At 40.1% G+C, this 21,807-nt stretch overlaps 1 protein-coding gene across 1 annotated transcript in view; it reads right to left on the minus strand.

The window, feature by feature from the left end:
- itgb1a (integrin, beta 1a) overlaps positions 1–18,710 on the minus strand; it is a 31,112-nt gene extending 12,402 nt beyond the window's left edge. The window contains exons 1-3 of the mRNA XM_073488462.1: positions 18,402–18,710; positions 2,327–2,393; positions 1,831–1,916 (exon numbers count right to left, since the gene is read on the minus strand). Coding sequence (XP_073344563.1) covers positions 1,831–1,916; positions 2,327–2,393 — 153 coding nt within the window. The 5' untranslated portion in view covers positions 18,402–18,710. The remainder of the gene's footprint in view (positions 1–1,830; positions 1,917–2,326; positions 2,394–18,401) is intronic.
- Between the last annotated feature and the right edge of the window lie 3,097 nt (positions 18,711–21,807).

The raw sequence follows: 21,807 nt of genomic DNA on the forward strand, positions 1-21,807 counted from the left end.
CCTGAACGATTAGTAGATTATCAGAAATAGTTGCAGATGTGTTTTATGTTGGTCAATTCATCGATGAATCAACTAATCCTTTCAGTTTCTGATGAGGATTTCCTGCTTTTCTGCTATGTTGTTGTTAGGGATGTAACGGTTACCGGTGTCACGGTAAACCACGGTAAAATTCCCGACGGTGAAGGTTACCGTTTAAGTTTTAATTACCATGGTAACCGACGCGGTCGATAACCACGGTGTGGAAAACTCGCGAGATCCTTTATCCAAGTCTCCCTACGCAGGCGCAGCGTGCAACGTGTGCTTGTTATGTAGTGAAGAAGACATGGCGGAGGGAGGACGTGATAGTAGCGGCCCTCAAGGCATTTTTCCGCCTTCAAAGAGAACCAAATCTGAAGTCTGGACGTATTTTGGTTATTATGAGAATGCTCAGGGACAGCTGGTCGAGGATGGCAGCCCTATCTGCAGGAGCTGCAAGAAGAAAGTTGTTGCGAGGGGCAGCAACACGTCCAATTTACTTACTCATTTGCGCGACCATCGCCCTCAACTGTTAAGCGAATGCAAGGTAAATTAACCTTAAGCTCAGGTGAATGATGTGTGTATGTCGAGTTTTCTCTGTCTAATTTGCTGTTGTCACTAATGTAAACTGACCAGATAGTGCTATAACTGAACGAAGTTGATCCGTGATTTGGCACGTTATCTGAACCGCTTATTAATTGTAGATTTCACTTTTTAAAGTCGACCTAATAATTCCCCAAATATTGATGCAGAGCTGCAGTGAGGAGGATTTGAGACAAACACGTACTGAGTGGACTGAGTTAGTGAATGCAAACTGACTGAGATGACTGACTTTCATCTCAGCTCCGTTCACCGGAGCAGCATCTACCTGTGGCTCAGCAGCCATTTGACCAATCAGATTGACCGAGTCCATTGACAACAGACGAGCAAGCAGACAGAGACAGACAGCCGATATATATAAGTAATATCAGAAATATATACTTGTGGATTATTTGTAGAATAGACTATATATAAAGAATAATATAAAATGGTGAATATAACAAGTGTCTAGATAGAGATAAGAGCCAAAATAGAGTATTCATAATTAATTTAACAATAATCCTTTTTGTTTTGATCTAAAAGATTATCCAACCTGTTTCTCACAAAAGTGATATGATCTAGATTGTGAGTTTTGTGATCTGTTGGTTGCACCCTTAGTATTAAGTAACAATGACAGTAATAATTAATAATGACATTTTCTATTCATTTTTTTCACAGAGAGGGTCTGCTGGCCAATCGAGTGCTACTGCCAGTACATCTCATTCTACCTCTGTAACACAGACATTAAAGGACGCATTTCAAAAACAGGCTGCATATACCCTAAGCCTTTTAATATATAATAAATCTATTTAAATATAAATCTTGGTGAAATTATTTAAATTTATCAGTGTATCAGTGTTTTTTCAACATTTTGAAGACATTTTAAAAATACCGCGGTATACCGATAACCGTGATAATTTTGGTCACTATTACCGTGGTGTGAAATTTTCATACCGTTACATCCCTAGTTGTTGTAAATGAAATATATCTTGGTTTTGGAATTTAAAGACACCTCGGGCTGTGAAACTGTGATGGCTGCTTTTCAGTATTATATTTCATAGACTAAACAATGAATTGATTACTTTCAAATACGATCAAAAACAATCATTAGCTGCAGTCCTAAACTGGGAACGATCTAAAGCTATATGTACTATCACTATATGGCTAATGGCGTCATAATGGCATCAAACTGCATTTCTCAGCAGTGATTATAGCTGACAGCTTGGATTCACATACTGGGTCTTTACACCAGCCACATTTGGCTCCAGCCTGGATGCACTCCCCGCAGTATTTGGCGTTGGCATTGATGCACTCATTCCCCTCTGGATAGGAAACAAAGAGAGAGGAGAAGAGGAGGCAGAGTCAGAGAAAGCAGGGGTGCAGCTCAGTCCCTGCAAAGTAAGCAGCCAGTTAAGCCCCCCGTGTTTACACATCAGTTCATCTGGAACACTGCATGGCTCGATGGTAATTGGAGACAGAGACAGAATATTCTTTCCAGTCTTTTCCATTATCCTCTATGCTCCCTGATGCTAAGGTGGATGGTCGATGACATCAGTAAGATAGAGCAGTCGGCTTCTCTCTCTGCGGAGGTAGTCATCATTATGAAGTGTACGTTTACTATGCACGCTGACATCAACAAAATTATATCATGTGACAAAATAATGAAGTTAGAGCAATACAGTATAAAAGCCAATCTTGTTTAAAAAGTGAGATGCGACTGAAAAAATCTTACCTTTCTGAGCATTACTGTAACAAACGACTCCTAACAATGTAGATATCAGGAGCAGCTTCAGGTCCATCTGAAAACACACACAAGAAAACACCATTTATATGTGATGTGTTCCCGTCAAAGAGCTACTGTTGTTCTGAGAGGCAATAAGCCATTTGTGACCATTTCTTTGTTAACAGTAATAGCTGTCGTGCTTGATAGCCTGAATGCTTGAACTCATAATTTCCTGGACAAAAGGGTCCAGGAGTGAAAGATGACTGAAGATTTAATCTGTTTCGTTGTAATTATAGATAATAAATTATCCAGTGACAGGGGCTTGGCTATTCTTAGTCGGTCAAAGGGTAACAGGCAGCTAATTCGGACTGCTTTCACACACAATCATGTATACACATATTCACATACAGGCATACACACATGATCACAGATTAGCCTCTGGCTTGGACTGCAGTCTCCTTTTCCCCCCACAAGCCTTTTTACTGTAAACAACATCAGTTCCCTTGAGTCAAACCCTCTCTTGTCATACATATTGATCTCTTGTCCATGTGCAGGCTCTTAGGTCAGCCATATTGATGTATTTTGTCCTTAATTGCAAAGCGCATGACTTACAAATGCTAAAGGACTGAAGAGCCTTTCTGTTCACTTAATGGTTGATTTGTGAGTGTCATGCTAGTGGTCTGTTGGAATAAACTTAAGGATCATGGTGCTGTGAGCAAAAGCTTGTCATATTGCTTACAATGGCAATGCTACCATGCTGATGTTTTGCAGGAATAATGTTTACCAAGTTCACCATTTTAGTTTTGCATGTTAATTAGCACGCATTAGCAACATGTTTGAATTAGCAGTTAACAAAAATTACATCTGAGGCTGAAGGAAATGTCATTGAAAATCCTGGAAAATTTCTAAGGGAAGTTAAACTCAGGAAGTTTTACATTTTTGCAAAATATCACTTTAAATTTTGTACCTTTTAATATTGAACTTATTTTAGCAGAAATAATCATAAAAAGCAATACTAGGTGTAGAAGTATGCCCATTTAATTAAACTTTAACCATGAACAGCATTTAGCAAGAGACTCTTCCATTACATAATTAGATAATTTGCCAGCATCTCATTAAAGGTCCCATAATATGCAAAATACACTTTTTCATGGTTTTCTTACAAAATATGTGTCCCCAGCATGTCAACAAGCTGCACAGACCAGAACAAGACGAGATTGGTACAGTGCTAACGTTAGAGATGAGTGAATATCACTCTGAACTTATCAAACAATGAGGGCCAGTAACTGTACAAGCTCAAGAAAAGATTGATACCGACTGTCTGTGACCCGACTTCAAACATGGAAGCTGTACGTTTTGCCGTGTTTTATGTTGCTTTACTGTTTATCTGTTGAATCAGGCGTAATCAATCACTGACTCTGCTAATAAGCTCTCCATCAACCTGCCCAATAAGGAAAAGTAGACGCTGATTGACAGCTGTCGGGTCACAGTGCCCCTTGCGCATAGTAAGGCATCCAGAATGAGGAAAACAGATGGTGCATGTGGAACAATACTATGTTTACATCAACATGGATATTCCAAATGTTGTTTATTTCACAAATCTGTAGTTCCCCACATATTTCTATCAAATGACTGTGTTTTGGATGTAACGTTACTGTGCGACACCCACTTTAGCTGTTTACAGTTTGGAGTTAAAAGTAGGCCTACTTTGAGTTTGGAGATACAGACGCTTTGCATCTGTGTACATTTTATCAATCTAAAGTAACCAGGTACAAGCAGTGACCAGGTGGTGGAGTAGTGGCTGCAGGGCACAAAGATCTCAGTACAAAGACTGAGACTCAGCGTTTGAGAAAAATTCTGTGTCCTATTAACTAACTCTTTATTTTGTATACAGTCTACAGATAACCTTTTATTTTGTTTTAAACCTATTACTGTAAATTGATGTGAAATTAATTTAAATATTATTTCCTCTACATTTTAATGGTGATTTTACTATGCCACTAATAACAAACTATAGATGACATTTAAGTAAAGAAACGTCCTTTTGATTTCATTGGTGATACTGCTGACAGTGATCAGTGATTGGCCTCAAAAATCCTGATTGGAAGTACCCTTAAAAATAATATTGGCCCACCGAAATAAAACACAGCCCTATCAACTATTCCTCTCCTGTTTTCCTCTTTCTCCCTCCTCCTCCTCCCCCTCCTCTTCTATTCTCATCCAGTAAAAAATGTTTAAAAAATAAAAGTTCAGCAGCGGGGGTCATGTTTCAGCAGCAGAGGTGCGCCACTCCTAGGTGCATATAGGGGAAACACTGCATTTACTGTAAGTTAGGATTTTCAGTGACCCCTCACTTTCATTAACACCACATCACTGCTGCTGTCTCAAAAGATTTAGCTAGCATTGACACTTTCAGGATTCTCACCACCTCTTATTGGCAGTTCTAATGAGAAACAGCTGGAACGGCTCCTGCAGAGAGACAGAGAACCACTGGCCCGATGTTGTATTAAGGTGCAGTAGCCAGCAAAGGGATCAGCATGTGCCGAATCGAATTAACATGTGGAATGTACTGCAAGTATCTGGCTTGACCATAAATCACAAACTCATGGGAGTCATTTCTATGGGAATCTCCACAGTAGCTAATGTCTACCACACTGGATACTGAAGCATGAGATTAAAATTAGAGCGAGATAGACAGTGATAAAGTGACAAAACTTTCTTTTAGCTTTATAGACCAGTGAGTGCTGCCCGCTATTCATAGAGGGTACATTAAAAGACTGCATTCCCTTACACTGTGGAAAAGGAAGCTCTGACGTTCAGTGTGCGCAGTGTTGAGTGATGCATTCCTGAGTGCTTGTTTGTGTGTGTGTGTGTGTGTTCGTCCGCTTATATAGACACAGAGGGGCAGACAGCCTGTCTACAGCCCCCCAGATTAGATCAGCTGGCTTAAATCTCCACTTCTGTAGATGGGATGTATGTGTATGTGCCATAACCCTAACCCACATTTAACCTGGCACTGCCATTATTACATCATCCCTGAAGCTAACAGTCTTTCAAGAGAATAACTGTATCACAAAATATTTAAGTGATGACCGAAAATAAAAGACGTTGTTCTGAGTTGAGAGTTTATGCTGCATGGTGTGCATGTACATCAAACAACTGATTTCAGTGAAAACCAAGCTTGTACAAAGACAAAAATTCAAGTTCACATTCCTCTTATAACAAAACCATACACAGATATTTTCTTTTCACTTTTGCTGTGGTCTCTACGTCAGCTCCAAGGAATCATTCAAATGAAAACTATTTCTATAAAACGCCAGCGAGGTGTCAAGTTAGAAAAATAACCATGTTTACTTCAATCCTATGACACTTAGCAGCTGTGTAGAGGAATGTTTAGTAAAAACTACAGTAAAATATAGCAGAAGACAGGGAGCAGTCCAAGAAAGGGCTAAGAGCAGGATGTTATGCTGCCTTCAAGTGGCGCTCCGAAGCTCAATGTTCAGAAGTCAGAAATACAACTTGTCAGCATCTCACGGTGGTTTTGGTTAGGTTTGGTTTGGTGAGCCAAGTATTGTATAGCTTGACAAAAAATGTTTTTTAAAAAGAACCTTTGATAGTACTGATGAAGACCATGAAATGTGGTGAAAAGGTCGAAAATGAACCTTCATGCTCAGTCTACCACTTAGAAATATCTCAATTAGTGGATTGATTGTTGTGAAATTTTGCAGGATGGTCATAGTCCCCAGAGGATGAATCCTACTGACCTTGATGATTCCCTCACATTTCCCGTAGCACCATAATGTGGTTGAAATTTGTGGTTTTGAGAGAAACTTCAGAAATGTATTCACATGCCCTTTTGAAACAGCAAGATAATGCCAAGAAAACTGTCTCTTGTTTGTTTCATTGTTACATCACTATAAATAATACATTCAGTTTGGTTGATGAGGTTTGAAAAGTACACTTTCATAAACAGCTGAATACTCTGGCAGTGACAGAGATATGAATCAAAACTGTTAATGTCTGGAAGGAAAGGATGAGGACTATTAAAATGTTTGCACAGCAACCACATTGCTCTCATGTATTTGTCCATGGGGATAGCTAAAAATAAAGAAAAATTCCAGACAGTTTCCTGACAACAGCAAGACAGAGTAGCACTGCTTATTCTCTTACACTAAAGTAGTTTATGTGGCTCTAATGCTCTCCCTGCCTCTCCTACTCTGACACAAGCATGTATACATGCACACTTTACTCCTCAACACCTGTCCACTTGTCACAAACACCTGAGCATTGACTAACGGCGTCCCAGTGTTTTATGGGCTTTCCAAAGCGCTATCAGTTGGCAGGAGAAGGTGATGCATGGCAGACACTGTGGTGCGTGACTAAAACGGGCCAAGCTTCTCAGGCATTCCTGAGGGGCTGACCAGGATAGTAACCTGCACTGCACTGTTACTGCACTATGGGGAAATGTTAGCTGTGAGACCCATGATGAAGTGATGCTGTATTTGTAACACCCTGATTCCCACAATCCCTTTCTCCGACTTTTCCAGAAATTCTAGAGCCTGACCGATATATTGGTTTTGGATTGTTGGTCTGAAATGAGAAATACAGACAACTTTGCAGTCAATTTTATTATTCAGTTAATCAAAAAAGGAAAATAATCATTAGCCCTTTTCAGACAGAGATTCTGCAATATCGCCAATGAAGGCTCGTCATTACACTGCCTTTGTTTATTCACACTGGACCTAACGTTAAAAAGTTGCCAGAGACTGTAATTACGACAACACAATAGTAGAAGGTGACAAAGATATTGTGAGTTCAAGTTTTTTGCTCAAAATTGCATCACATAATTATCGCCAGTCAACTGCAGGAGCCGCCTGGCTCTCACTGCTGGGGACAGATGCTGTTTTTTATGCAGAAGTGTGATGAAGAGTCGGTAGGACAGACAGGATGACAGCATCATATCCACGTATAAATTCAGTATTTTTTTCCCTCATATAAATTGCCGAGGGCACTACCTGCTACCACATTACTGTTGTTTGGTCTTGTAACTTTGTGGGTTGAAGTGTGGGACATTTCTCTTTTATTTAATGAGTGACAGATCTGTTTAATTGTCTCAACCCTGTCCCACGCTACCAGCTTACCCTTAAACACAGATGTCATCTCGCCTCTGTTGCGGCTCTGTTACTACCTCCAATGGTGGATCCGAGGCAGAACAAAACTGTCCCTCCATTCCACCTCTGTAGCTTTTCCCGCCTTGAAAAGGCAGTGTGAAAGGGGCTATTAACTGCAGCCCTATAATTGACTAATTAATTAAATAACTAAGTTAATGGTCTACCCTGTACAGTCTATTCGTTTCAGTCATTTTTCAAGTAAAGCTGTCAAAATTTGCTAGCTCCAGCTTCTTATATATATGAATTTGCTGCTGTGCTGCTAAATGTAGAGTCTTTGTGGTTGTGGGACTGCTGGTTGGACAGCAGCAATTTAAAGATGGGGCCCTTGGGGCTCTGGGAAATTGTCATGAGCACTTTTTAAATTTTTTTTGACATTTTATAGGCTGAAAAATGTTTTGATTTATTGTGAGAAAAAAATCCCAAAAGAAAAATCCTTAGTTGCGGCCCTAATAAGAAACTTTATTGTGCTTCAGCTCCCCAGGTGTCCACTTCAGGAAATACCTTACGGTTCCTGAACCCCCGTGTGAAAACCTGTGGTGTATACAGCTTAGCTTAATTGAGCTACACAAACCTTAGCTGTGAATGAGTGGATTTACTTTACTTGAAATTGAGCTGCATTTGCAAGTGCTTAGAAGTACTTACTTTAGCAAGCACTGCCATGAATAATGACCAGCAGAGTCAGCGAGAGAAACAGCCAGACACACTGGAGTATACTGCAGCAGTAAAGAACTGATGGCAGCTCAGAGTCACAGCGCTCTTTGTAGGAGAAGGCCTGGGCTGCTCTCGCTTAGAAAGGCTGTTCTTCTCTGGTCATGAAAGGAAGGAATGGAAAAGAAGGAAAAACAGGAAAGGGAGGTGCACCACTCAGAGGGGAAAGAGGTTGCCTCAAGTCCAAAGGAAAGGAAGTTACAGACTTTTCTCGCCTCTGCAGAGTTTGCACTTTAGTCTCTTCTAAGCCTCCCTCCTCCATTTGTACAGTATTTGTCTGTTCAGGCCTTTTAAAGGTCAATAGAATATTTATGAGTTCATTTGCTAAAGGCAACTAAGTAAAAATAAACAGGTCTGCATGGCTCAAGTATTTTTATAGACTAGTTTAGTTACAGTAATTAAAACATTCCAAGATGCATCCCGTCACTCCACTGTTGCCAGTATCATATCTCTGGCTTCCTATACTACCATCCTCCCTCTTTCTCTTCCTTGTTTCCTTTCTCTCTCCCTCTCCCCATTTCCATCATACCACCCACACAATCGCTCAGTTCACTCCCTCCACTATGAGCCAAGCCAACCCAGTGGCCCCCCCTTGACTCCACATACCCTTCAAACAGTGCAGACTGGAGAAAATGTCTGAGCTGTGAGACATACACGCCAATGGACAGAACTGAAGGAGAATACCAAACAGTGTCCGTCTGTGTCTCTGTCTCTCTCCACCCCCACCCCCACCCCCACCCCCACCACCAGCACCACCTCCCACCACCATCCGGAGGACCCTCTCCTGCAGACAAAAGCAATGAATCAGGCTGCACTCTGAGACCATGACAGAAGGTCTGATCCTTAAAGTGTTCCCACTCACTGTCTTCTTTTTGCCAGAAGAGCCTCTGTGTGATAAATAATACTAACGAGGCAGATGTTACAGTCTTTAATCTTTTGGTCTTACCTGGTACTGGGATATTGATATGATAAGATGATCCAATGGGATCTTTCCACAGAAAAAAAGAGAAAAAGACTACAGAAGATAGGTATTAAGGCTCAAAGGACTAGAAAAATGTCATTATAGTTTTCACATTAAGAGCATTATTATGATGAGTATTCCTGTTTTCAAACTAATCCTCAATAGTAGAAGATAAAAAGAAGCAATTACGATACTATGTGGTTAGACATCAGCTTAATAATAACATGAAAGAATGTTCAAAAGCTTTATAACAGTAACCAAACAAAATTATTTGTTATTTGCTTGTCCAGCCCCACGGTTCTACAGAATATGTCACCTTGAACTAGTGGACTTTTATGTTGTACAAGCTTTGCAGTAGAACTTTCTATCCAGATCAAAGGTACTGTGATACTTCACCTCCAAAGACTTCACAAATGTCCTTTTTGTTAGATTTTTCTTTGTCAATTGGATTCACTGGCACATGTCATTTTTGATGGTGAAAAGTCAAACTTTTCACCTCAGTCAACAACTTTATTTGCTATGTCATCGTCTCTAAAACAGTTGTACACAATGTTGCAATCAAGTGACAAATGAAACAATAAATGACAAATTAATCTTCATTCAACTCTTTTATTGCCATACAAAGTATTTTAAAACCCAGCCGCTATATTGATATGGTATACCGACCAGATATATTGGTGTATATGTTTTCTGATCTGAAACTTTTTGATTTTACAGAACATGATGCAGAAAAAGATGCTTGGGGTGATTTATAATTCTAAAAATTCCAGTGGAGTTTACCAAATTCAGTTTCCTGATATAATTTTAGACAATAAAGTTTAGTTGTAGAGGTGAATTTTATGTGTGGGAATTTTACTTTGCTAGCACTAGGTTTCAGGTGGCTCTTGTCTCATAGAAATCATCATTAAGTACGGAAGGTATCAATCAGTTATATAATACAGTGATATCCCTGCAGTCATGGTCTGGATAAAATCCAGAGTCCTCTTTGTCTGAGACCGGGACAAGACAGAGTAAAAACTTAAAAAAGTGGTCTTGAGACAAGAATCGGTTGCCAATGTCCTAAAATTGGCTTTGGCATTCTGGCAACTGTTGAGTCAACCAGGGCTCCTCATTTCCCTGAAACGCTACAAAGGAGGTGGTGAGTGCACTTTTAGCACAAGCCATAGAGCCACAATAGCCACCTTTATGTGAAAAATGAAAAATTCCTTTAAGGCTGCAGCAGCAATTCCATGGAGTGGGCTGAATTCAGCAATAATTTTGTTTTATCACTTATGTGATCTCCTTTCAAAAGTAACTCAATATAATACTTAACACACACGTCATTTTATCAAAAACATTGCTGAATTTTTAACTGATCAAAAGGGGGGCTGATAGACTTAGTATTACAAGTGGTTTTTAGTCAGGAGTGTTACTCAGGTATTTTAGAGCAGTTTCTAAAAGAGATTCGCTAGAGACTCACAGTTATTCAACAGTTGAAGAGAATAATAGAGGTAGTAGAGCTACAGCCTACAGCTTGAAAATTCTGCTCTGCTTTTCACACAAAACCGTTAGCCACATATGTTGGCTTCAAGCCTGCCAACATTCCCCTTGTGTATGAAGGAGGCTAAAGATAACACTTCTGGGGGGATACTGCCCTGGAAGGACTTTCTCACTTTTCAAGCCAGAAAATCAATACCACTAAAGCAGGTCTGATTTCTTTTTAGCACCTAAAATGCATTTATATTGAATAGGCTTCACATCTCATGACAAAATGTCCTCCGACAGCGGTTGAATCGAAACAATTGAGGAAAAAAACCACAACCTTTGGAGGAGGGCCACGTCCATATCACTATTCATGGCTCCATCCCTGTGTTGAAAATAGCTGTGCAGTGCTAACAAGTTATTTCTGACTCATCCTCCCCCCCAGCCTCTGCAATCACTCTAAAAGGTGGACTAAACTGAGACGACAACAAATCTGCCTCAACCCCACAGAGATATGGAAAAGCAACTACAACTAACATTGTATTAATATAGATGGTTAAATGTCAGTGCGATGTGTCGTTCTCGGACAGGAACATTTGTTCCACACAATTAAATAGCTCCACTGCTGTTATACTGTTGTAATTTTGAAGTAAAGGACAGGAACTTGACAGTAGACAAGCTTTGCTCAAGCATCTGTAAAATTTGACGTTTTTAGGGAGCCATCTGTTTAACCGTTTACGTTGAGCCTCTGTAAGCAGATCTAGAGAAGGGCAGCATGTTTTAGGGATCTTGTGGGGTTGCCTGGCTGTGACAGTGTGAGCCCAGGGCTCAGTCCGTGGAGCTGGGATCTGATATACAGTAAGCCTCCCCAAACTCCCCAAACTCCCCGTGTTTGCTGAGTCGGCCCTTCCTTTGCTGAAACACAGGAAGCTCAATTCGATCACACAGGAAGCCTGTATCATGGTGCATGAAAACCAGCCTCTTGAAGCCATAAAGATGACATATTTTGCATTCAATTGAGGCAGGAAGAGAAAGAAAGACAAAGAGAAAAGAGAGAGAGTAAGAGAGGACCAGACTGCCTTTTTAGAGGGACTTGAAAATGCTGTGAGCTGCCAAACGGCAGCATATTGTCTATGTGAATTAGCCATGTCTGATTCCTCAAACCTAAACCAGGTCATCGATGTAATCTTTGGGAAAAGATCAGCAAGCCTGGAAACTGCTTCAGACAATGCTTTCTGCACATCCAAGGGACTGCACTGCAAACTAGTAAACGGCTTGTATAGATATTATTCTCTGGGACGATCTACAAAAATCAGCGCAGCACCTGCATTGCAGAGACAGTGAGAGGAATAATTTAGATACCTTTTTTTGTTTTTCAATTTAGATATCTGACAGCAGTCTGCAGTCTCAGACAAATATTTTCAGCAGCTAGTTGATTATTCAACAGTATCGCGAGTTGGAGACAAGGATAAAGACCTTTTCTCCAGAGTTAATGATCTCAACAGTCTAGGACATCATCTAGTATGCAACAAACCAAATCATTACAAGCTGTAACTTGAAAATTTCCAGAACCAAATGAAAAATGGGCTCAATAGGTAGAGAGAAGATAGACACACAGAGATAGAAAACCTTGAAGTTAACACAGTACAAATATCCATCGATGAAATAAAACAACTGAATGTAACATTACAGCCACTGAAAAGTACAAAAAGTGAGCTAATTAAAAAAAAATTATGATGAAGGGAGATTTATAACATCTTTGATTTTTTTTTATATAAATGTAATGAATAGTATCACTTTCATAGAAAAAAGGTTAGATGGAAATTAAGAAAGAATCTGTGGATCACAGTTTCCAACTATCTGCGAACTGTGATCATATCTCTTTGAATTTTGCAGACAAATGTATCAGGATGATGTGACAGGGCTGTACCCGACTCAGGATTTTATAAGTCTAATCGGATCTGGCTGTTCAATAACAAGATTCAACTTTTGTGACCGCTAACCAGTCTCACTCCTTATGCCTAAACCTATCCAAGCAAACCAACACAGACAATACTTCAGAAGCAGGGTAAGGCGGGTCTAGCTAGAAAAAGCAAGTTAAGGGATCACCAGTTCATTACAATTCATCCTAGGGCTGTGCAATATGGCAAAAAAATATAATCACGATTCTTTCCCCCATATTGATCGATATCGATATCTGTCATGATATATAATTCAATCATGCTGCCAGTTTGAAGACTATAATGACTGAAGTCTGAAGAAACTCAAAGGTTTATTATTTGAACTTTAGAATAGTTTTATTAACTAAAAATATAGTAATGTAAACATTTAACTGTGCAAAAAATATTTATCTGACTAAGTTCTAGTTTTAAAAGTCTCAAATGTTTTACAGGTAGAAATCTGAGTAAAAAGTGCAAAGTGAAATAATGTAAACTGTGCAAACATCTGCCTTAAGAAAACAATATAAGTTAGCTTGCCTTGTAACTTTACTAATGTAAAAAAAAAACTGAAACCTGTGAATACCATCACAAGTACCTTTGGCAGGGCAGCAAACATCTCAAATGTTTACACAATCTAGACAAACACATGGGTCGCAACAGTCCTGGCAACATTTAAGTACAACTGTAAAATAAAATAAAGTGATTGATCATGCAGTGTTTCCCACACAGTAATTTACTGTCTGCCACAATATCTACATTGGACGCCACTTACTGATTTTCTATTTTTGGAGCTGCGCTTCCCGTTCTCCCTCACTCAAGACAGTGCACCCGTCAGTGAATAGCATGATGTTTTATACTCCGCTACAGTGGATGGCGGTGTGGTTTTTAGTCCGCCAGTAAAACCAACGAAGAAGAGGAGGAGCATTTAACGCTGTTGGCTTGACTGGAACTTCCTCTGCAAAGAAGACAGCTGGCCTCATCATCGTGATCACGCCCACAGGAAGAGTGCCAGGCCTTGAAGCCAGTTTTTGTAGTGGCCAAACTGTGTAATTACATCATCACATGATGCCCAAAAAGACTTTTTCACATAAGCTAACATTGTGAAAGAAGCGTCTGTAAAAGGGTGGATAATTTTTTCTGAGCCTCACAACCCCCGCAAAATGACTAATTTTACTGTCAGAATTTGAGCCATTCGGTCCAATAAAATTTGGAAAGTCTAGAAGTGCCTCCCGATTAAATTATTTTATCCCCATTCAACTTAGCCGGGTGCTAAACCGGAAGTTAGCAGGCCGGGTTCCTGGCTGCGGTCACGTCTATTTTTGCCAAGTGATAGCAGTTAGATCTATCCACATCGAGTAAAAATGTTCGAGGCTGAACACCAAAATCATCATAAACTTGATCAAACTCAGTTCGAGATCGTTTAATCGCCCAGTCCTAATTCATCCTGAGGGGGAAATGAATGTATGTACCAAATTTCATGGCAATCTATCCAACAGTTGTTGAGACATTTCACTCAAAACCATAAATGTGAGCTTCATGGTGGCGCTGTTGGAACAGTCAGGTACAAACAGCGAGCCAAATAGTTTCATGTGAGAACAGCAGCACAGAGAGAAAACTGCAGTATACAAGCTGTCCAACAGAAGCTAACAGGTCACAAAGACTATGTGTAAACTACTGCATGAAGCCCTGGGCTATTCTGTTTTTCTCTACACAGACAGACATGTCAAAGTTGGGTCTTAATCCAATTTTAAGCCAGCAGTAAGCCAGCTGTGGACACCTCCGCCATCTTTCAACTGAGGCCCTAATGCTTGAAAACTGGCACATTAATGACATTCAGATGTCTTTCATTAGGCCCCAGACTTGACACTTGAACTAGAGGGCCTCCATTTCCTCTACCACGGGAGACTGAGAACTGCAGAGCTAAAACAGTAAGCTCTCCACAGTTACATGCCTCTCCTTTTGGGAACACTAGAGGAAGATCTGTCATGTTCAATTCTCAAGTTGTTCTTTGGGGCCACTGACTGATCATCATATTCCCAAACTGTGTTTGAAACCTGCTGAAATGCTTAATCAGAACAAAAGACTCTGAGTTAAAGGCTTGTGGGTTAGAGAACCTTCCTGCTATACAATTTTCAAGCTTGATGACCCTTAATTGCACAGCTTGTGTTGAATATAAAGCAGTGAATTAGATATTGAGTTGTTCTTGCGTTTTGTTTGATTGTGGTATCATTTGTCTGACATGCTGCTAGTGATCTGCCTTATTTATCTACCTCTATGTAAGATACTTCTCTCTCTCGAGAGAGAGAGCTCATCAAACAGTGCTGCATATCAGTTCATTTATATTTGAAAGCAGCAGGTGACTAGTCAAGAAGCGAAGAAACTAACTGGAAATACTTCTCTTGTATATGGGTAAGCAGTGGTCTTTGTAACTATGATGGGAACTGCTAGTTCTGTCTATTAAGCTAAATATGTGTGTATTGTTGGTTTATCTATGGATTGTCTACACTTTTAGACAGTCAACTTTATTGTTTTATGCACAAAAAATTTGTAGTGGGAATTATGGTATCTCAATTTAATCAAATGTTGTGCTGGTTCGGACAGAAAAAACAACTCCTATTATCAAGCTATATTAGATATGCACATCTGAAACTGCAGGAATTTCCAATGAGTGCCTTTAAAGAAGGGCCCATCTATGAAGCCCCAGTACTATAATGTGTTTCTGTCTCTGAATTGGCAGACTGCTGGTGACTCATTTAAAACCCCTGAAACGTCAGCGTCTAAAATACCTCATTCACAATGATGGAGAACAGTGTTTTCATTGTATTAGTTCTTTGCATTCAAGCATATATATATATATATATATCTATATATATATATATATATATATATATATATATATATATATACACATACATACATAGGGCACTGATGGAATCACAATGGAACTGACCAGTGCTCAGTAAATGATCATATGTACTCAGACAAGTACTGAAATCAAAATATAAACCAATTAATCAATTATAAACCATTACATGGGGGCACAATTTGCAGTCTGCTAAATCTGAGACGAAGACTTGGTATAAGTTGTATGTTAAAGGTAAAGGTATACTGGTCATATAAACCTGCTTATTATCTTGACTGCCCATGCTGTAAATGGTTGACATAACAATATCAGGTGGAAAATTGAGAAAATCCAGACACCGACCATGTTATTCCAGCATCGAGTCCAGTTGGGGACATTTGTTGCATGTCATCTTGTCTCATCTCATGCCCTCTTCATTTATATCCTGTCCCCTCTCTACTGTTTACTAACTTATAAAAGGCAAAAATGCCTCGAAATACATGAAAACAGTATTAAATGATCAGTGTCTACCTCATACCAACAAAGCAATGATAGTCAGTGTCGGCAAAAGGCAAGCCAGTTTTCATGTTAGTGAATAAAGACAAATTTCTAAACACAACCTCCTTCCTCAATATCCTTGAATTGAGCCGTTCTGTTAATGAGCGGCACATAAACATTTCTTTTCCAACTCACAGGCCCTGCCTTGTAGTAAAACCTTCACACTGACACAATAACAAACACAGTATGACTGTACTCTCACCCAGCAAACGCCGGCTACTGTTTACTGCCAACACAACGTGTTTAGTCTCATTTTCAGCTAGCAGAGGTCAGTTAAAACCACGCCATTCTTTACTGGTGTTTCGGAGGCTGTTTTTAGAGGCAAGAGGCCCCCCCCCCCAAAAAAAGGCCTAGAAGTGTATTTGAGCCCAATGTGGAGAGGAAGTGTGGATATAGAAGACCAAGGGCAAATATTTTAGCTAAGAGCAACTCCAGAGGTTACAAACCAAAACCAAGAGTACGGCCCACCCCGCAATCTAGATGCAAAAATAGATAAATCTGTGCCAAAAATGACTTTCAGAAGAATGGAACAGAACAAAAGCAGCAAAGCTCAATAGTGTGTTTGCCCGGAAAATAGTTGAGAGTCTTAAATTTGCTGTTTCAAGCTAACTAAACCTAAAAATTACCATATGGGTTGAGAAAGCTTTAGAATGCAGGAAGTCTGCAGTCTGCAGAGGTTTGTGCTTGTTGACCATCGTGATTTATTACGCTACAAATCACAGATTACTGCTCTTCAGGGATCATCAGTTGTAGACCCACTTTCAAACTTGTGTGTGTGTGTATTTGTACTTGTTACATAATGAGGACCAGAAGTTTTTAAGTTACAAAGTGAGGACATTTTGGCCATCCTCACAACCCCAAAGGGCTGGTTGAATGTTAAGAGTTAAGTTGGAATAAGGTTTAGGTTAGGGTTCTGGTAAGGGTTAGGCATTTAGTAGTGATGGTTAAGGTTAGGGTGAGGGGCTAGGGAATGCATTATGTCCATGAGGGTCCTCACAGGTTTAGTGTGTAGAGTGTGTGTGTGTTAGTGTGTGCTGGAGGTAAATGGGTGTAACAGGCGATTATTTGTCCCGCTTTACGCCTCTGAGCCTGGGATCTCCCCCTCCGGCACTAAGCATGTGTCGCGGAGGGCAGTCTTACACATTCATCACTTCTGTCCCACAGGAATTATACACACACAGAGAATCACAAGGTGCATATTCATCACAGGGGACAAGTATGCACATAATGTGTACGTCACTCACCGACAGAGAAACAAACACACAGGGAAGGAACATCACATGTCCAGAAGAAAGGCCTGGGTGTGGCACTAAGTGGCCTCGTAAATCAGGTGGGAGCTCGGCCCCTGCAGCTGTTCCAGGGAGGCTGAGGTCACACCCATTCAGCTGGTGGCTACCGGCTCCACTACCGTTTTTCAACTACCCCCACTGTCCTACATTTGCCCTCCTCCTCAATTAGCCATCCTCCGCCTCTGTCCTTACTGTCCTTCCCCCACCCCCATATCCATATCTCCTTCCCACACCCCCTCTCATCCTCCATCCTTGCCTCCCTCTCTTCCTCCCTCCATTTCCCTGATTAAACTACACTATGGAGTCAGCACAGTCAGCTGCATTTATAAGGCCTTCATCCTCCCGCTCTCCTTCAGATGAAATTGGGCAGCGCTGCTTGATCCAATCAATGGACGCTATGCAGTTGGTCAATCATGCACTGCTGCATGGGCACTAACAAGCAGAATCTTCTGTCGGAAATGCACTCTGATGTCTTGGTCGTGCATCCAGTCGTAAAGCTTTACTCAACATCTTAAAATCTCTGTTTCCTGTTTGCTACAGAAGGCTTCAGGATTTACTGCTTTCTGTCTGTTCGGGACCTCACCGACTCATGCTTTCAGCGCTTTTTAAACTTCTGCTGTCCCTCTCCCTCTGGGGCTGTCAGCATCTCATGGGAAGTGATCCCTGAGTAATTTTAACATCATGTGAGATCACTTGCTGAGGCCCTTTCATATGACCATCCACATCAGGCGAGGAGAGGTGCAATGACAGCCTGTTGCATGTGACCCAGAGAAGATGGAGAAGTGGGTACAGAATATTGTAGTTCAGAGTACTGCAGTTCATTAAGTATAGTGCAATACACAGAGTGTATAAGATGCCTTAATAACACACACATACACACACACACACACACACCATTGACCATCATTTCCAACACATCGTAAAACAGTAATACACCACAACTACATCCCACCACCCACAAAGTTCTTTGGAAAAGCACATAAATAAAATAAAAATAATTTGGGATGCTATATGGTAACATAACATCCGTGTAAACTTCGTGTTGAGTACTGCAAAAATAACACAGAAATATCTTAACAATAATAAAGTGAATGTCGTTTTTTTAGCTTTAGTTTAAAACAATATAGTATGGCTAAATGTATTAGCTTCCTTACCTTGGCGCTGTGGTGTTACTTCGGAGGCAACATGCAGATGAAGAAAGCTAGCTTCTCTCTCCCAGCTCCCAGTGATGATCCGCTAGCCGCACAGACGGACAGACAACGGCAGCAACTCTCTGCCCTGTTGGCACCGGGAGCCTCCGAAAAAAAAGTCACGGTAAATTTCCCCTGCTTCTCATTCCCTTCAACTTCCCTCCACAGAGAAAATGTATACAGTTTTTAATCACCATCAAATGCAGGGACAGTTCGAAAGCTGGCAAAGGAAACGAAACCCCCAGCCGCTCCTGTGTGGACCTCTTTTTCCTCGGTCTCAATCAACTGAAAGCGGAGAAGAGAACCCGCAGGAGCGCGCTCCTCCTGCCGAGAGCCCCGGTGTGAGGAAGAAAAACACAGAGCACTTCCGGCTAAAACCTTCAAAATAAAACACAAACCGTACCATAGTTTTAGTGATTTAAACCACTTAGCCTATCTATTTAAAAAGACAGTCGACACAGTGACATTAAACTTATTTTCTAATAATGACGTGAGATGTATGCAGCCTATCTACTGCAGATTTAAATACAGCCTGTTACATATATTACTGCTGTATAATTGACCTTGTTACAAATGCTCTGTATATAGCCAGCTAGGCTGTACAATCACAGTAAAGAAAACACACACACACAAACATTTTATAACCTGGTACTGAAAACAGCGGCACAGTTATTCCTTCTGGTACATAGAATTTAATATCTGGGATTTAGTGATGATTCATGCAACACACACGCTGTGTATTCATGTATGTATTCTATGTATAGCTACTGTAAAAGATTTAGATATTGATAACGTTTCAGGGCTTCTTTTATTTTGAAGACAGCTGCTTCTCTTTTCCTGTTTTGTGTTTGTTTAATTCTGTTGACTTAATGCAGCTCCAATCTGATGACGTCACAGCCCCACACATAATTGCCTGTGTATGCAGATGCTGCCACATGTCTGTTCAATGTTACATGTGTGTTGGTTTGATTTCCTATTAATTACCACAAACACACTACCAAAAAAAAATCAGTCCAAACCTCAGTCTGTGTAAAAACACAATTTTATGATTCACTTATTTGTTCATTCTAGTAGTAGTTATTATTATTTCTGAAATAAATTCGATAGTAGATTACATAGTCTCTTTGGATCAGTTTCAGTGAAAATAATCAACTCAGCCAACTCATTCAGTTATTTATTTGCTTTAAACTTAGTGGAAAGTTATTCCTGTCTCAGCACTGGGGCCATAGTGGAAAAAATGTGAGAGAAAACAAACTATCACGACCGGAAGATCCTTCAATCCTGTTTATTCTCTGGAGAGTGTTTACCAGGGAATGCAGCTCTCCTCTCCCTCCCTGCCCCTTGAGACGGGTGAAAACTTTGCCCTGTTTCAACTGGAAGAAACCTTTATTCCATTCTCTTTCTCATATAGTTCATGGCTCTGGCACTAGCTGTATAACCTGAAAACTATTGTTTTTGTAAACCATTAGGAATTAATTGTAATATATCATACCTCATGGGAGGGCTCATATCCTTCCAAGAGAGTATAAACTTCCTTGGGGCAGACCCAGATGAAGCAGTGATTTCACTGATATGAATCATACTCAATAATTAAGAGTAGAGTCATTGTTGTGAGTGCATGAATCACATCTGATAGTGGGAAAATGTGTTTCTTCTCAGTCACAGGAAGTGGAGGCAATGAAGATGAAGGCTGTGTAAAAGCATGACATGTCCAACAGGCAGACAAATGTTTGACATGCTCTGTCAGAAGACATATGGGACATAGCAGAGGCTCAGCCCCTGTAGGGCTGAGACTAATGATTATTTTTATTATCCATTAATCTGACAATTATATTCTATAAGTCTGTAAAATGTCAAAAAATATGAAAAGTGCTCATCACAACTTCTCAGAGCCCAAAGGGACATGTTGCTGCTTTACTTTGTCATTTACTATCATAAATGACAAAGCAAAGCAGAAAATCCTTACATTGAGGAAGCTAGAAGCAGCAACCGTTTGACATTTTTGCTTGAAAAGTGACTTAAATGATCAAGTAGATCAACTAACGGATTAATCCACTCATCGCTGCACCTCTAAAAACTGAGCGGGAATCATGTCACATCACTGGGAAGATTCAAGAAATAAGAAAGATGTATGTATACATCATAAAGCAACCAACAGAAAACGCAAAGTTGAGGCCAACTTGAAAATGTTACAGATTTAAACCCATGGTGTACAGTATGTTATGATTGTTTTTGTGTCCTTAACCGATTGAACCTGTCATTAAGTGTATGATTGATAATTAAATCAATGTGTGATTTAATATTGATGTGGTGACTCAGGATATACTGTTAATGTTTATACTATAACATGTCTTCTAGAGCCTCCTTGTGGTACGTTTTGGTCACTGCAAGGAAACAGGGACACTCAAATGAAATTATAGTTTGTTGACACTTTCTTGTTTTTCTGTTCACAACATCCAAAACTCCTGTCATCATTATCGCATTTATTACAAACAACTGTCAGTGTCACATCTTTTTACAGCAGGCATTTTGACCTGTCACAGTAGGTAATGCACAGGTGTTACTAATCACAGTAATGATCAGGCAGTGTGACAGTGAGCCAGCATGAACAATATCAGGACCCTGACACTGAAATGGAATTCAGCCATTATTAACTTTAGTTTTCCTGCTGTGCCGTGTCAACATGTCGTCTGTGAAAAAGACCTTAGCTGCTGTTTAATGTGTTTGTATGAATATCTGTACTGTGAAATATCCTTTGGTAATTATTTATAGTCTGAAGTATGATGTCTAAAAACGTACTCATTTCTATGGATGATATACAGTGAGACGGAGAAGAAAAGAATCCACACATGCACTGTAAGTAAACACTATGGCTGAAATGTACTTCTGTTTGTTTTATGAGAACTCTACTCAGCAAACTACTTTCCTTGTATGAGGTAGATATGACATTAAGTTAGTTCTGTAGAACTACTCTTGTCACATTGCAACTGCATATCTTTGTGACATTTCTACTTACTGATATTATTCTACTGAGCCATCCAGTGGTGAAATGGAAAACTACACATACTTCAGAGCGCAGTCAGGCCGTTACTGCCTATTGATGATTTTGTTCAGTGGTGGAAAAAGTACCCACATATTTTACTTATGTAAAAAAAAGCATTTAAATTAATGAATAAACCAATCCCTCTCCTGATATGACAAACCACACCAAGAGATGTCCTAACCTTCTGACCTGGATTTTGAAACAGAGTCTCAACCAATGGCCTGCTAAGGGAGATACAAAATCAGTCCGGCTGCTCTAATCACCAGCTGACATGGTAACACTTCTTCAGGCCTGTATATGTCAGTATGTCAGGCACCTGGCTAGCAG

Source organism: Pagrus major, chromosome 19, assembly GCF_040436345.1.
Source record: "Pagrus major chromosome 19, Pma_NU_1.0".
NCBI lineage: Eukaryota > Metazoa > Chordata > Actinopteri > Spariformes > Sparidae > Pagrus > Pagrus major.